Source organism: Sphaeramia orbicularis, chromosome 18, assembly GCF_902148855.1.
Source record: "Sphaeramia orbicularis chromosome 18, fSphaOr1.1, whole genome shotgun sequence".
NCBI classification, from domain to species: Eukaryota; Metazoa; Chordata; class Actinopteri; order Kurtiformes; family Apogonidae; genus Sphaeramia; species Sphaeramia orbicularis.
Window position 1 is genome coordinate 43134234 of NC_043974.1, and position 18472 is coordinate 43152705.

General features: G+C 36.2%; 1 protein-coding gene across 2 annotated transcripts; it reads left to right on the plus strand.

Moving 5' to 3' along the window:
• The first annotated feature begins 2594 nt into the window (after window positions 1-2594).
• Window positions 2595-16897, plus strand: LOC115438615 (uncharacterized). 2 transcript variants are annotated; one of them, XM_030162349.1, is made up of 11 exons: window positions 2595-2735; window positions 2815-2926; window positions 3383-3501; window positions 5303-5373; window positions 8208-8330; window positions 8518-8613; window positions 8698-8829; window positions 11193-11321; window positions 11406-11443; window positions 11530-11570; window positions 14139-16897. In XM_030162349.1, the coding sequence occupies exons 1-11, from the start codon at window positions 2681-2683 to the stop codon at window positions 15899-15901; spliced, it is 2679 nt and encodes an 892-aa protein (XP_030018209.1). In that variant the 5' UTR covers window positions 2595-2680; the 3' UTR covers window positions 15902-16897. The 2 variants fall into 2 exon arrangements, with proteins under 2 accessions (XP_030018209.1, XP_030018210.1); XM_030162350.1 differs by having other exon boundaries at window positions 14142-16897.
• Window positions 16898-18472: the final 1575 nt, after the last annotated feature.

Below are 18472 nucleotides of genomic sequence, written 5' to 3' on the forward strand. Positions count from 1 at the left end.
TTACACTAAAACATGTCACTGCAGATCAGGTTTATCAAGAACAGCCCAGTTACAGTAACGGTAAGAAATGCACTGTATGGGATGATGCATAAGTGTCCACTGTGTTGGCTGATATGGAACTAAAACAATAAAACCCATGAATTTACAAGAGAACAGCTGGAGAATAGCTGTCCACTGTAGTGACCACTGTGCATGAAAGGGTTAAAAGATGAAGGACAAGAAAACCCTGTAGATGAATGAATGTGTGTGCAAATAAAACAAATACTGCCTGCGGAATACGGAAAGGAAAATAAAAAGTCAGAAATACTTGTTTGTAATCGAGGAAAAAACCTAATTCATGATGGAATATAAACACAAAAACTAAGGTTCTATTTCCCTATTTTTTTCTTTTAAAGGTAAACAATGTTGATTTAATAAAAAGAGATATGAAACCCCGACAGTAACAAAGTGAAACTGATAAATTACACATTTTTTGGACATATTTGCCCACATTTACGTACATAATTGTCAAAGTTCAGTACACATTATTACACTTTTTTTTTTAACATATATTTGCCATTTAAGACAACACAGCATCCTGGAACCAATAAAACAGAGGGAAGTTTAAGAGACTACAACAGGGAAAATTATTATGGGATATTCTTATCGTTGTTGATCCACGGTTCAGACTAAACTGTGACAGGTCTGACCCTGTTTGTTGGATTCAAACAGATCTTTAGTTCAGCTACTGACAACACAAACCGAACAGAAAACAGAAGTGATTTATAGTTTGACTGCGGCTGTTTTCAGTCTAAAAACAGAGCTAAGCTAACAGCTAAGCTAACAGAGCTATAATGTAAACTATCAGCTGATGCAACACATCAACATTAGGAGACACAGTGTTATTCTGAGCCACTGTCAACTGGAACAAACAAGCGATTAAGAAAATTAATGAAAGATGCACAAAACTGTCAATAACACAAGCACAAACTCACAAAATAAATAATAAACAAAAAATGCACAAAATATCTACTAAATCTAAAACAAAACGCACAAAATGATCAACAAAATGACCAAAAATGACCACAAGTATCAAGAAAATGAACAAAGTGGTGCAAAACAATCAGCTAAGCTAACAGCTAAGCTAACAGAGCTATAATGTAAACTATCAGCTGATGCAACACATCAACATTATAAAACAATGTTATTTTAGCCACTGTTAAAATTTAACCAGAGAAGTCTCAGTAATAAAACTAAATACAGCTATAAAAAGATCAAAATATATAAACTTTAGACAAAAATCAAGTCACTCTGAAACAAGGAATTTGTGTGATTTTAGTATTCATATTGCTTTATTACCTTTTATTACCTTGTCTTACTCACATGGGTTTTTAGTTTTCTTTTTGTTTAGCTTTAGCATAGCTTTTATTTTATTTTTTAAATTTTATATTTTATTTTGAAATTGCTTTTATTACTTTTAGTTCCTTTCCTCTTTTTTATTGCTTCCCTTTAATGTTATTTTCTGTTCCATTATTGGATGTTGATCTGACTGATTTTCTGTTTTATTTTCTTTTAATTTTTTTATTAGATTTAATTAAAAAGTTAAATATTATCATCTAAGTTAACAATTTCCATTCTATACTTCTGAACTTGTATAATTATTATTATTATTATTAGAATTATTATTGTTAGTAGTAGTAGTAGTAGTAGTAGTAGTAGTAGTAGTAGAGGTCGTAGTAGTAGTAGCAGTAGTCGTAGTAGCAGTAGTAGTAGGAGTAGTAGTAGTAGTAGCAGTAGTAGTAGTAGTAGTAGTAGCAGTTGTAGTAGTAGTCGTAGTAGCAGGAGTAGTAGTAGTCGTAGTAGTAGTAGCAGTAGTAGTAGTCGTAGTTGTAGTAGTAGTCGTAGTTGTAGTAGTAGTAGCAGGAGTAGTAGTAGTAGTAGTAGTAGCAGTAGTCGTAGTAGCAGTAGTAGTAGGAGTAGGAGTAGGAGTAGTAGTAGTAGTAGAAGTCGTAGTAGTAGTAGTAGTAGTAGCAGTAGCAGCAGCAGCAGTAGTAGTAGTAGTAGTAATAGTATTAGTAGTAGTAGTAGCAGTAGTAGTAGTAGTAGTAGTAGTAATAGTAGTAGTAGTAATAGTAGTAGTAGTAGTAGTAGTAGTAGTAGTAGTAATAGTATTATTATTATTAGTAGTAGTAGTAGTAGTAGTAGTAGTAATAGTATTATTATTATTATTATTAGTAGTAGTAGTAGTAGTATTAGTATTAGTAGTAGTAGTAGTAGTAATAGTATTATTATTATTATTATTAGTAGTAGTAGTAGTAGTAATAGTATTATTATTAGTAGTAGTAGTAGTAGTAATAGTATTAGTAGTAGTAGTAGTAGTAATAGTATTAGTATTAGTAGTAGTAGTAGCAGCAGTAGTACTAATAGTAGTGGTAGTAGTAGTTTTTTCATGTGTCCGCCATGTTTCTGCCCATGAAATCTTAAATTTCCGACGCACCTGAACGCACCATCCAGCCAGTGCGTTTTTCTATGAAACAGAAAGTAAAACATTTGGAGATGGTCCTGTGTGTGACTGCAGTATGTGTGCGGTCTGTGGACTCCAGATGAGCCTGTCCTGCTTTTTGTTCATTCGGTGAACATTAGTTCAATCATTTTTGAACATTCATCTGATTCTCAGCTGATTACGTCATAAAGACTCAGGATGAGTTACAGCAGCAGACATGGACGGACTTCATCCAGCTGGGGTTACCCCTCAGGTATGTGCATGTTTTATCATCCAGGCATAATAAAAGCCCATTTCCACTTGTTTTCTTTACTGTCTGTCTTCATTCACAGATAAAATCATGTACCATGGCCTGATGAACCAGGGATCCACCTGTTACCTGAACAGTGTCCTGCAGGTTCTGTTCATGACCAAGGAATTCAGACAGAAGCTGAGAGTCCCTGGGTTTGTAAATAAATAAAATGTAAATAAATAGATACATTATTATTAGAGCTGCAACTGATTAATCGACTCAAAGTGATAAAAAAAAAAAAAGTCATTCAGCCACAATTCTCCTGAATCAAAGCTTTGTTTCCTTCATTTCTCTGCTGTTAAACATTGGTTCCACTGTTGTGTTTCACACGGACACTTATTGTGACGCACAAAGAAGCTTCAGTTCGGAAAACTGCGATAGAATATTTCCCTTCAATCAATTCGAGTCAATTAATCGAATCGTGAATTTTTGCATTCGCTTCAAGCACCTAATCAATTAATCGGTTGCAGCTCTAATTATTATTATTATTATCATTATTATTATTATTATTATTATTATTAATGTCACAAAAGATTAATTATACAGACAAGTATAGAATTATGTAAGATATCTATTTTTCTGCCACTATAACCTGTTTTTATTTTCAGCAAACACAGAGATGACGATCCAAACCTCATCGATCGTGAGCTGATGGAGTTGTTTGGTGATTTAGAAAAATATACAACCTACACCTATAAAATCACAAGGAAACTGGACATCCGCAACGGTAAAACACTTTTACAAACACGACAGAACAATGAGCTCGTTTACATGACCATAAAAACCAGATAACTGAAAGTAATCCAATAATTTTACATGGTGTTTACATGCACTTCAGAAATACGATGATTAAAAAAACCCTGGGCCATCCCCAAATTAAAGAATTTTTAATAAATATTGGAGCCAAAAATAGGACCCAAATACGAACATTAAAGCTATCTAGGTGTCAGTGCATTAGATCTGAAAACATGTCTGTAAATGGTCTTCTATAGACAATAAATAAAGACACTGTTAAATTTGTCGATCCTAGTGGTTTTTCTAATCCAGACATGTGGGTTTTTCATCAATCTCAGTCTCATTCCAGGTTTCGTGCGTAACCCATCATGTCCACTTGTGTTACATACAGAACCTGCCCATTAAAACACAAATAAATCACGAATGATTTTGCAACGGCGGTCATTTTTTCCAAACACTCTGCCTTGAATAATTGGTTTGATTCCTAAAATGTACCTGTGAGAGAATAAAGAGATATTTGAAAAAATAGTAGCGTGTAATTTTCGTGTCCTTCTGACCGTATTACAAGCAGATTTTTGTATTAAATTTAATGTAAAAGTATATAAAAATGTGTTGTTTTTTTTAAAATTATCTTTTTATTAAAAAGGCAAATGTCCGTCATGTATTAATTACATAATCATTCCAAAAAAAAAAAAAAAAACAATAGGATGGATACCAAAAGTTTAGATCTCATTATATCCATGTTGCCCTTCTCTAATTTCTTTTTTATGGACTCTTAATTTTAGTTGAAACATTAATACAACAAAACAGAACAGGGGAGCGCACCACCGCATACAATCATAACCTCACATAAAAGCAGATAGATTAACACAAAGCACAAATATAACACTGGGTTAAAAAAAAAAAAAAAGGGGGTTTTGCAAGTTGTCTAGGTTTTTTCAACTGAATTCGGACCATTTTGCACCGCTAAATCCAAAAATGACATCTGTTTTTATCAATCAGGTCAGGATTTTTTTTTTTTGCTAATTTGATTTTGAAAAATTTGATCTTCTCACAAAATATAATAATTAATACCAAAATAAGATTGGTAAGCACACTTTATGAAACTTGTGACTTGATTCCTGTTAGGTACAATGGTGTATTCACCGCAGATGGAGCAGAATACGTCAGGCTTATTTTTGCCAGATCTTCTAGTCGAAGCCATTTCATTCACCTGTAATATTAAAAAAAACAATCATGAATTGGCAAAAGTAAAATCTTCAGAACTCGTTTATTGCAAGAAATATGAAAGAATTTTGTATCATATGATGTGAAAATGCTCATAAATGTAAGCAAAAATGTTCAAAAGCCAATATGTAGCATAGTTCAGAAAGTTGACCTGATTGAGCAAAATGAATGTGATTTTTGGATTCAGCACCAAAATGATCCTAAATCAGCTCAAAAAACTGAAACAATAAATTTGTTGTTGACCAGTGTAATCAAATGAAATGTGATCTGGTTGGTTTTACGTACATTTAGACCAGATATTATAACATTTTTCTTTTTCAACTTTATAAAAATGTGTTTTATCTGAAAACTAGTTTCTCTTTTATCTCAGTACGTATTTATTTTTCAAATAGACCCACAGTGCTTCCAAACCTGCTTTATAACATCAGTCTACATCTGGTGTGAATTTTTAGCCCCATGTCCTGTTTTTAGGACCAGTTTCATAGAAGAACCCAGATACAAAAACACAACTGGAGGTTTTTATTTGTACACGGTTTAAGAAATTGACACAGTTTCCTCTTCTTTAGTTTATGAACAGCAGGATGCAGCCGAGTACTTTGAGAGGATTCTACGTCTGACTAGTGAGGAGGCGTCTAAGGTATGACATCATCAACTCCAACTCTAATGAACTCTGATGTAAAGTGATGTGGGGGGGGGGGTTCAGAGGAAATCCTGCTGTTGGTCCTCGTTTGGTCGTCGATGTTCCTGCAGAAGCTCAGAATGGACTTCCTGTTCTTCTGTGTTCTTTATTCATAGCACAGGTTAAGTATTGAGGAGAATTACAACCACCTCCCATGTATAAGTGTCTGTGTCTGATGAGGCCAGTGGGCTTTTCAGGTGGTTGTCATTTTCAGCCTCACCACCAGATGTCACTAAATTGCACACATTGAATCTTGAGATAAATCTACAGACCCATTTCTACTGCAGGAGCTTTTCCATAAACTTTTATTATTTACCCATGATTTTTAAACACCTCGGTGTGTTTGCACCTAAAAAACTTTCCCTTGACCCCAAATGTTCCCTGAAAAAAGTTCGTAGCAGGGGGCGGGACATTCAGATTGTTGTTGCAACTTTTTTGTCTTGTTCTGTCTTTTTCATCTTGTTACATCTTTTTTGTCTTGTTGTGTTTTTTTCTTGATGCATCTTTTTCATCTTTGCATCTTTTTTTTCTTCTTGCCTCTTTTTCACCTTGTTGCATTTTTTTTTTGCCTGTTCTATCTTTTTTGTCTTGTGGTGTCTTTTTTGTTTTATTGCATCTATTTTGTTTTGTTGCATCTTTTTCTTCTTCCATCTTTTTTGTCTTCTTCCGTCTTATTCGTCTTGTTGTGTCTTTTTTATCTTGTGTCTTTTTCTTCTTCCATCTTTTTCGTCGTCTTGCATATTTTTTTCTTCTTGCCTTTTTTTCACCTTGTTGCTTTTTTTTTTTTTTTTGCCTTGTTTCGTCTTTTTTGTCTTGTTGCATCTATTTCATCTTGTTGCATCTGTTTTCCCTTCTTGCGTCTTTTTAATCTTGTTGCGTCTGTTTTTCTTCCATCTTTTTTGTCTTCTTGCATCTTTCGCCTTGTTGCATTTTTCTTGCCTTGTTCTTTTTTGTCTGTTTTGTCTTTTTCATCTTGTTGCCTCCTTTTCATCTTACGTCTTATATTTTTTGTCTTGTTGCATCTTTTTCGACTCATTGCGTCTTTTTTGTCTTGTGGCATATTTTTCTTCATCTTGCCATTTTTTCTTATTATTTGGTCTTGTTTCGTCTTTTTCCATTTCAATCTGCGATCTAAAGAAACAGGCTCTGTGCACAGCTCCACTACCTCCTGAACTTCAGGTAGCTCCTTTATTTCCTGTCTTTCATTATTGGACACTGATTAATCCAGGTGTGTCTAATTAATCAGCAGTCTCAACCAGAAGTAGCAGACACACCTGGATTAATCAGTGTCCAATAATGACAGACAGGAAATAAAGGAGTGTAGTGGGCTGTGCATAGAGTCCATTCAGCAGGACTTTGAGTTGACGACATCAAAGCACCAAAACTGTTCTGACCAAATTTTCCCAAACTTTGAGGTTGAAACACAAACTACACAGCTTAATTCTTTTACCAGGTAAATCCTTCTTTCTTCTTTGTAAAACTCGAGATTTGTTAAACTAGAAATGTTTGCATATATTGTATTTTTCACTTGTAATGCCATATATGTCATACTGTGTGGAAATATGGGGCAAAATGTTTAAAACTAACATAGACCCTGTAATTAAACTCCAAAAAAAGCTATTAGAAAAATAAATAGGGATGGGAATCGAGAACCGGTTCTTTTTGAGAACCGGTTCCCAGTAGCTCGATTCCTTGGAATCGTTTGCCTGCCTGCTTAACGATTCTGCCTTCGTTGTGCATGCGCGATGACATCACACATACGCTGCATTGTTTTGGTCAGAACGTAGCCAACATGGTGTTGAGGCAGAAATCATCTAAACAGACCACACCAGGTCCAAACAGACCACACCAGGTCCAAACAGACCACACCAGGTCTAAACAGACCACACCAGGTCCAAACAGACCACACCAGGTCCAAACAGACCAGGTCCAAACAGACCACACCAGGTCCAAACAGACCACACCAGGTCTAAACAGACCACACCAGGTCCAAACAGACCACACCAGGTCCAAACAGACCAGGTCCAAACAGACCACACCAGGTCTAAACAGACCACACCAGGTCCAAACAGACCAGGTCCAAACAGACCACACCAGGTCTAAACAGACCACACCAGGTCTAAACAGACCACACCAGGTCCAAACAGACCACACCAGGTCCAAACAGACCACACCAGGTCTAAACAGACCACACCAGGTCCAAACAGACCACACCAGGTCCAAACAGACCACACCAGGTCTAAACAGACCTCACCAGGTCCAAACAGACCACACCAGGTCCAAACAGACCACACCAGGTCCAAACAGACCACACCAGGTCCACTGGAACACTGTCAAAGCTTGCATGTCTTCTAAGGGGTGGAATCCCTCCAGTATGTTCAAACATTTGTCCACAGCATGGGAATCATTTACAGGAATGTCACGTATTTGATAGTGGCGCTTGTGAATATAGCAGCAGAGCAAACACCAGGCCCAGTTCTGGTTCCGGTGCGGGCAACAAACATCGAACCCCCGCAAATACAAGAGTCCGATGGTAGGGGGACGGAAATGAGGTGCACAACAACAGGAGACAAGCCGAGCCGAGTTGAACCAGTTCCATGTTGTAGAAATGCGGCAATAGAGGAATTAGTAAAGAGTCTTTAGTTTCACTTTCACTGCATGCCGCATGCACGCTGCACGTATGTGTTTTTGTCCATAACTGAAATAAAAATATTCGTTCATTCATCCTGGTAATTCCCTTGACTGTTGGTGTAAACGGGTCCTATGAGTTAAATGTGCATGTTTTTCTTCAGGTTTTCCAAGGAGAGCTGATCAACAGGAACACATGCTCTAAGTGTGAAACAGTCACTGATATTTCTGCAGCGTTTTGGTATCTTCCTCTGGCTCTGGTGGATTCCTACGGTGATTATAGTGTGGTAAGAATCTGGACGTGTCTAATTACTGAAACAGAATAAGGTCAAACAGGCAGATATTCTACAAAACAGTATTATAAGAAAAAGTAGTAATACTCTGAGAAAACAGTGAAACTACTAGAAAATCTGCCTTTTTTCCTCAGAGTTGATGATGTTCTTGCTCATTTCCTAAACCTGGTCCATGTTTCAGATAAAGGGCATTAAGGACTTCTTCAGACCTTCAGAACTCAGAGGAGAAAACCAGATGTACTGTGAACGCTGTTGTGACAAATCTGACGCTACCATAGTGAGTCATGAGGAAACGTCCGTATGTGTGCACTGACCCTGGTGTTACATCAGTATAAAAGAGGATTGTGTGTGTTTTATGCAGAAGTGTGTGGTGGAGAAACATCCAGAAGTTCTGGTGCTGCTGTTGAAGAGGTTCGACTTCGACATGCGTCACATGTCTTATGTGAAGATACACTGTGCTGTGGACGTGCCCTTCACACTGCAGATACCACAGGTACACAATAAAAACACTGCTTTATTATGAGGGTTAAGTCGTATATTTAAGTAATGATTAACTAATGCAGGTCTGGTGATGAGTTTATGCAGACGTTAATGTAGAATGAACCTGAATACGACTGTGCTTCATTTATTTCACTGTAGTTATCAAGGATCGGTTACTAGTTGAACAAAAAACCTGAACCTTTAAGTTCAGGTCTTTTCATTTCATTTATTAAGATCCCCATTAGCAACTGATGATTCAGTGTCTATTCTTCCTGGGGTCTCCTCTACATTACATTACAATTTTAATTATTTTACATTAATATTAAACCATTCACGCCCACACACACACACACACACACACACACACACACACCCTCACAAACAGGACATATACAACAGCCCAATGCAATTAAGATAAATAAACAAACAAAATAATTACTATACATTTGTGCTCCTTCACCAACCAGTAGCTGTCTGATACAAATCATAAGACATCTTTTAATATTATCAGTACTCTTTCCATTTCATGCCTGCTCTGTAAACAAAAAAAGTTTTAATTTCTTTTGAAAACATTTTCTATTATTTTCCAACAACAAAAACCCTGGCAATCCGTTCCATGCAACCATGGCCTGATAAAAAACAGTCCGCTGTAAGTGATGTGTTCTGTCTAAAGGCAGAGCACACTGTGGTTCACTGGTTCGTCTTGTACAATAATTATGTTGATCAGCAAAAAATGACAGTTTTCTGTGAATAATTTCTGGAGTTTGTGTCACTATAATGTTATGAATAAATGATAATAAAAAATATTTTAAAGTAGATTTTACAGTTAACCATGCCAAACTGTTGTGCATTGTGGTTCTATTAGTTCTGTATGGGCAACCCAAAACAATTCGTACCGCTTTGTTCTGTGTGAACTGCAGTTTGTGTAAATTATTTTCATTAGTATTTGACCAAACAACCGAGGCACTATCCATATGAGATAGTACTAATGACTGAACTAAAAGCTTGGTCAACCATTGGGTCTTAATGCACAATTCGGATTTTTTTGGTGAAATCCAATTTTTTTGTGTGCTCGTTCATATTACACATTAAATGCGACTTCTATCAGTTTTGAATAAGAACTGAATGCGACCCTAAAGTGACCCACATGCACAAAAAAGGTCCTGATGTAATACATGACCACGCAGACACACACTGTGTTTATGAAAGTAACGCTCCTGGGACGCAGAATTGTAACGTTTGTCGCATTTCAGTGATGTAAAGGTCAGATAAATGCGATCTGGCCGTTCAGACTGAAGTTGCAAAATATCAGATACGTATCGGATTAAGGATCACATATGAAAGTAGCCTGGATCGGATTTAAAAAACTCGGATTTGTGCATTTCAAACTGTCTTTAACAGATCAGATACAGGTCACATATGGGCAAAAAAAAAAATCAGATTATGGCCACATTTACCTGTAGTCTGAACGTAGCCTAAGTGGCTCCTTCTGAATACATATGGTGCATTCCAAAGTGATGGGCAGGGCTGTGTACTGGCAGGAATCTGGCCATACGATACAAATCACAATACTAGGATCATGATATGATATATCACGATATATCATGATACTGTTAAACGGCCAATTTTTTGTTTGTTTCTTTTTTTTAAGTGATTATTTTCTTGAAGAATTGAACTACACCAGACATATGCACAAATACTAAACACATTTTTATTTGATCACAACAGGATCTAATGCTATATCACAAAATGTTCCCGTGTTCAAACTTAAATTCTGTTTTACAGACATTACAGTTTCAGATCCTGTTCAAATGTTCATATTCTATTAGTTCAGAACTAACATCAGAACATTTTTTTCTTGCAATCCCAACAAAGGAACTAACATTATTTAATAAGAGTGTTCAATAATAATAAATAATATATAAACAAAAAAGAAAAACAAAAAAACTAAAATGAACCTCCACAATATCTGCATTTGAATAAATACCTAAAAATATTGATACAGTACTTTTTAATATCGATACAGTATTGTGAAATGAAATATCGTGATATATTGCAGAACTGATATTTTCTTACACCCCTAGTGTACTCAATGTTTTCTCGTGTCACTTTACACACATCACACAGTATTTTACTTTATTCCAAAGAGTCTGATTAAATACAGATCTGAGATGAACATACAGGAGGTAGAACTGCTGTATGTAAGTGTGAAGTAAGGACAAAGACTCATTTTATGCCATTTCATTCATGAAATCCTCCTTTAGGTTGTATTCAGTGTATGATTTATGTCCTTATTATAGACCTTTTGAACTGTAACATTATTTAAGTTTCATGACCCCTGTGTGTGTCCGTTCTTTGTACTGTTGTTTTTTTCAGGATCAAACCTATGAACTGTTTGCTTTTGTGGATCATTTTGGGGATCTCAAAAGTGGACATTACACCACAACAGTCAGGTCTCAGGATGACGACAAATGGTACATGTTTGATGACAGCATAGTCTCACAGGTAAGACTTCCTGCTTCGTAGATCAATCACAAAACATTCAATAAAATTTTGTTGGAACTATGTTTGACTGTTTTTTTTTTCTAGCACAAATACCAGTGGTTTCAGCTGGACACCAAAGAGAAGTGAGTTATAACCACATATTGAAAATGTCCACCACACATGTAGGTGAATAGGCAAATAACTTATGTGCATGTATGTGTTCCTTTAGACTACCCAAGGCTTATCTGCTGTTTTACAGGAAACAAAAAGGTAAGAGCTAAAGGCTGAGCAATGGGCAAGAAAACTCATATCTGGGTTTTAGTTTGAATGGTGATATGTACATGTTAGTATCTTCTACAAGTTCAACTAAATATTCAGTCACAAGTCAAAGGGTTTTCACCCCACTATTAAAACATACATCTGAAAAAAAGAAAGGATTTGATTAAAACTACAGTATTCTTTTGTGTTTATGCAGAATTAGTCCCTATGACATTCAGTCTTTCATCAGGTAGAAATAAGTTCAGAAAACAGGAGGTTCTCTCATCCTTCACCGTCTTAACATCAGCTTCTGACTCTGATTTCTTCCATTTATATTCTGCTTTCCTGCAAAACTTAACAGCTTCGAATTCTGTCGTTTGATCGTGGTTGTTTCCTGAGTCCAGATCTGAGGTCATTGAACACAGCTTTAAAAGAATTAACCGTATCATTAGGGTTGGAGATAAAAAAACAAACAAAAAAAAAACAATACAACACAGAGTAATAATCGAATCATGAAATAATAAAATCAGTAAAATCAATGACCATAAACTGAGAAATATGAGTGACAGGAAGTAGTATACTGGCACAGTTGTAAAATAAATCAAGGTTTTTAAAAATTTTAAATTTATTTTTACCCACCAAGCTAACGCTAACTTACTGACTCGCTGATAACAATGCTAACTAATACTTTGGCTGTGTTTGTTAAACACCACCAGTTAAATTCAACTACTTAATAACAGTTATCCTGTACCATGGGTCGACAACCTTTACAATCTAAAGAGCCATTTTTGGACAGAAATAGAAAAACAAAACTGTCTGGAGCCAAAAGATACCCTTATAACTTTCCTCTGAAAGTGGTAACTGTTTAAGAAGCTCTTTAGGATTAGTTTGTACAGAATATGTGGAGAATAAATCAAAGTTTCAGTGCATTTACAGAACCACAAAGAAATTAGAGAACTAAAGAAAATGGTAATATTTGTCATTATTTTCATTCAAAAATCAACTGGTATGTGAAACTCACTTTGCAATGAAGAATACAGACGAATACCTTCAGTGTCTTACAATTAAAAAGTAATCTATCTTTACTACTACTACTATTTTTTTTCTTTTAATTCATTTGGAATTTACACAACATCAGAATCTCTTTATGGTTTTGACAATAATAGCAAAATGTGTAGAAAATAAATAAATGAATAAATGAAAAAAAAATGTTATTCATTTCCTTTTGCTTTTTTCATAGCCACATTGAGCCACTGGAAAAGGGCCCAAGAGCCATATGTGGCCCTGGAACCACAGGTTGCCCACCCTTGTCTTATACAGTTGTTTGTTCCAGCAATAATGTCAACTTTACATAATGCGTAAAAAACATGAATTAGTGCTAACTGTCTGTTACGCCCTAGTCTGGGGGTACAAAAGGGCATAACATAAAAGGGACTCCTACTCAAATCCCACTCCCAAAGAAGACCGTGACAAAACTTTTTTAACCGAAAATGAACAGCAATTTATTTTCTTCATGGTGAGCAATGTCAAAATAATAAACAAAACCTACTCAACCACTCTTAACTTCAAAATAAACATAATAAAGAAACTAAAATAAACAGGTCTAACCTGAACACCTGAAGCACAAACAGGAGAAAATGTGACAAAACAAAAATAGGATTCTCACCCTTACCTGGTGCTGCTATGAATATATACAAACTGTTTACAATATTTACAAATGCAAACAATCAGAAACATTCATAAACAAATCACACATCAAAACTGGCAAACTAGTGCAGAACTGGTTGGGAGCAGGGTCAGGTCAGAAGCAGGTTGTTAAAGGTTGGCTCCATCTCTCTCTACCAATCTGCGGACTGTGCGTCGTTTCGGGATAGCCAGTCAGCGAAAGCCACCTGAGCTTAGACACACACTTCCGCACAGACACACACACTCACACACACATTCCAAAACATGCACAATTATGCACCACTGGTCCTCTACAGGCCAGTGTGGGATAAACACAATATATATATACATATATGAGCTCAGGGTTATAACACTGGCCTATTAGCAGGCTAGCTGATGGACCATATTCATGCTAAGATTAGCTCATGTAGCTACGTAATGCTAATGAGAATCTTAAACAACATATTAACATATAAGCACTCTGTGACTCTGTCTGTGAAAAGTGCTCTATAAATAAAATTTACTTTACTTTACTTACTTTATTCTAAACATATCTACAAAAATAATATATTCTATTCAATTAACAGAAGCTCATCATGTCAAAACAGTTGTCATTTAAAACCTTCAGTTTTACATTTTAATCCTTGTGATCTTGGTTTTCCCGAAGTGAAAGCATATTTGAACAAGAAGGTAAAACTATTGTAATGTTAACTTAGTTAACATTATCCACACTGCAAAATAATATGGTAATTTTTCAATTACCAGGTAATTTCATCTTCTTGAAGTTTTTTTTTTTTTTTTTTTCATTTAGTTGTATCTGATAACAGTAACATCACCTTTCTATCACAATTAATGCAAGAGATGAGCCTGAATATCATTGGGCTGACTGTTTTATTATCCTTCTGTTGTTTCTAGTAGGACCTGCAGACACCTCCTCCCAAGTCATGGGTGAAGTTTCCACTCCTGGAGTCCCACAGGGTGACGTCAGTGTGAAGATGGATGGACTGGAAACAGAAGATCCACAGAACAGAGACGTAGACGTTAACGCTGCAGCATCTGTTTCTCCCAAAGACGTCAGTGGGTTGAAAAGACCAGCGGCGGCACCTGAACGTCCCTATAAACATGAAGAAGAAGGAGACAAGCCACCGCATCAGCAAGACGGAGATGAGGACAAAGACCATGGACATGTTCGTATCAAGAAACACAAAGAGGATGATGATGAAAAATGCATGACATCACATGACAACCAAATGAGAACAAAAGCAGCCGAGGGTGTAAAGAACGATGGTACTGGTGGGCGATCAGACCTCCAGAACATACCACATACTTCTAACTTCATGCCATATGCTAGTGAAAACCAGACAAGATGGGGTAAACAAGGTGAAGTCAGAGATAGAACATGGATAGAGATGAAGGAAAAGGGGAGAGGTGAAGCAGAACAGCAGAAAAATGAAGAGTTCCACCGTGTTACAGATCAACACAGACAAAAGTTAGAAACATCAACTGCTCAGGTTGAAAGGTTTTCTCCTCAGGTTGAGTTGAATCAGGAGGCGATAACAGGGAAGAGGGAAGGAAGTTTTGATGTTTCCGATAATATCTCAAGGTATTACCATGAACAGAAGGTCAGGGCCACGGATGTGAACAGAGAATATAGTGAAGATGGAGACGACAAGAAGAGACCTGAAAGATTAGAGAACGTACGTGATGATCGGAAGGTTAGCAAGGAAAGAAGAAGACAAGAACATGAGCGTAAACCAGAATACGACCTCCGAAAAGCAGCTGAGGAGACGACAGGAAGAGATGATTCAGGTACAGGAAGGACAGAAATGTGCACAGGTGGTGTTAAGGAAACAGGGAAACTTTGGAAAAAATCTGATCTTCACGACCAAAACAGCATGTCAAATGAGAGGAAGAGTCCAAAACAGGGAATTAGTGACAGCAATAGAAGATATGACAATCAGAGAGAGGACAGGGGGGATGTAGAAAGAGTCGGAGATGGACCCAGAAGAAGAGGAAGCACTTATAGTCTGAAGTATTGTGGTACATACCATGAAGGAGATGAGGAAATACGAAAATATGAATTGGAGGAAATCAAAGGGGGTGATTTAAATGACAGGAAAGACTGTGACAAACTGAACACCGGAGAGAACGCCAAAAAGAAGAGTGAGAGGAAGACAGATGAAGATGAGCAGAGTAGCAGAGGTCATGAACAACGAAGAATAAGGTCAGACAGAGATCCCAACAGTAGATCGGAGAATCCTCGACGGAACAGATCACCTGAACAACAGTTTAGTCCGACTCAGACACAGGCTGAGTTTGATCTGAAAGGAGGATCAGCTGGAAAAGGGCTCAGAGTTTACCAGTATGAAGCCCATGGACGTCCTCCAACAGGTGACGCCACGGAAGGCAGAAGGCGTTCAAAGTCAGAAAGAAAGACACGGAACAATTCGAACCACCATCAAGTCAGACCTAAAACCCAATCAGACGCTCAGGATGCTTTGAACGGAGGCATGAGAGGTCTAAGACTGACTGAAACACCCCCGAAAGGCATCGAAGGGTTAGAACTGGAGGGGAACGCTAAAAAACAAGCAAAGAAGAAATACTACGGAAAGGGTTGTTTTAGATTTGTTCGCCGACGCAAAAACAAAGTCAAACAGATTCAAAGTAACGGGGTTTAGTCGCTGTTTTCACCCGTCAGCTGTTTATATCAACACGTGAATATTTCGCATAATTATTTTTTTAACAGTAGATTTTTTTTTTTTTCTCGAACTCAAAGGTATCAACCAATCATTTGTGTGAACTCCTGCATTAGGCAGTGAGCAGTGCACGGCCCAAAAAATTATAATTATTATAATTCTCTTCGCTTGTCACGGGTGTTACCAGGTCCAAATGTAAGCAGCTGGGCTATTGAAGTGTTTGTCAACGGGGGCGGTACCCTGCATAAAGACCCCATGTAAACATGTCGTCTTTAAAAGGTCTTGAATTTAACTCATAGAAACCTGTACTCATTAATACATGTACGTTTCTGAATACGTGAACTACCAATTTACTTTTGATGATGAAAGTAAAACAAATGCAGTACTTTTGTGCATTTGACTTGATTCCATTAAGATTATTCACTGATTTCTTCCTCTTTTAAGTTTCTTGATTAAATTGATGTTTAATTATTGTAAATTCTTGAGTTTACAATGTGAGCTACTGGAAATAAATGTCTGAGAACAACTAATATTAGGTGTAAATCATGCCTTTTATTAGATTGTTGTTGTATTTGATTAAATATTAAGGACAGACTAAAGTGAGTTAATTGTTAGATTATATTACGGTCATTTATATTTTGCTGTTTTATGTTTGGTTTTAGGACTGACTTTTGTGTTTTATGTATATTTTTAGTTTGGATGTGGCTGTGATTTCTATTTTGTGTAATTTCTGCTGCTGTCTTGGCCAGGACACTTGAAAAAGAGATGTTTAATGTCAATTAGCTTTTTTCCGGGTTAAATAAAGGTTATAAATATAATAAAATAAAACACTGTGTTGTTATGGTAATGGTGACATACAAATATTAAATGTAAGTCAAATTAAAAAGCTGAAACATTGTGGCAAGTGCTGTTTTTATATAATATTAAGTGCATTTGAAAAGAACATCAACCAAGTAAAACATGAGGATTTCTAGTCAGACGCATGGGACACGTCTGAAATAAAACAATAAAAATGCCTCTAATCTGATTCACTTGATCTACATGTCAACTTCTGTTTCAGTTTCTCTTGCATCGTTTACTCTGGTTGTTGTTGCGATGTCCTAAATATGAAGTGTTTTGATTGAAACGAGGGCATACCTAGGTCTAATATGCGTTTCATTTGCTTTATGGGCTGAACTTGTCTTGTTTTTATTTTTAAACTGTATGTGTAGACTTTGCTGTCAGATCCCCACAGTTCCAACATCCCCTGAATGCAGCATTCCTGTAAACTAATAGTTAAAGGAGAAACAGAAAGTGTTGTGAGGTTTATAAATAACAAGAAAGCATTAGTCATTAAAGGAAACAAAAACAGGTCTGCCGGGTAATGGAAATAACTATATAGACTTTATGTAAGTACATTCCTGCTGTGATAAACCAGGCAGATGAACTTCCTTAAAGGGGTCAAATTATATTATACACACAAAACCAAAAAGTGATCAACAAGTCACTTTGAAACTAAGCCAACAGTGGAGGGAGAACAGTAAAATAAAACACAATAGGACGTCAGGGTCCCCAGGGCCAAAACAACAAACCACACAACCCACAATTATGTAGGAAAGAAACCGAATCTTCACAAAACAAGAGACAAAATGTATGAAATAAATATCAGAACAATAAGATTCAGGACAAATGATTTAGAAAACAATGGCACTGATGAAATGAGTTATCGCTCTGGTATCTGGTCCAGAGAAGTCCCTTTAACAACCAAAAGTGCATATTCTGCACAGTGCTGTCTGTAGTAATGTCAAAATGTTTTTCATGCAGTTTGCTTTTAACATTTTTCTTATTTTGTATTTCATCAACTTCAGCCATAAACAAAAATGCCAAATTCTCAATAAATATCCTTTTTTTTTTTTTAAACCCTTTAAATTCCATATTCGTAATGTAAACAAACCATATTTTTTGATGCAAAACACAAAAAAAAGCTATAGCATATAAAAATTGTTTGTTTGTTTGTTTGTTTTCTTCCTGGCATATATCAATGATTAACACCAATACTGGTTAATATGCATTATTGTTTTTTATGTTTATGTTTATGTTTATGCATTTGGCAGACACTTTTTTCCAAAGCGACTTACAGGGGAAAACCAATCAAATCACTCGATCAATCAAATTTTATTTATATAGCGCCAGATCACAAAAAAGTTATCTCATGACACTTTATATATAGAGTTGGTCAAAACCAGACTCTAAGCCAATTTACAGAAACCCAACAGAAAATTTTTTGAACAAGGTCAAATGTTAAATGCTAAAATGTGCCAATGCACATTTTTACTCACTTGGGAGAAGGTTGTTTTTTTTTTTTTCCCACTGTTTAAAATGTGCTGATTTTAGTAGTTTCATCAGAATTTCAAAAGTCATGCAAAAACGAACAACTTTTGAGTTCTGACCTAAAACAAATTGTGTAAAACAATATGAGCTTTTATAAAATGAAGTGCAAAGTGTGCAGAATACACTCAAAGTTAAGGACAAACCACAGTCCTCTAACAAACACAACCCCATGTAGAAAAGCAA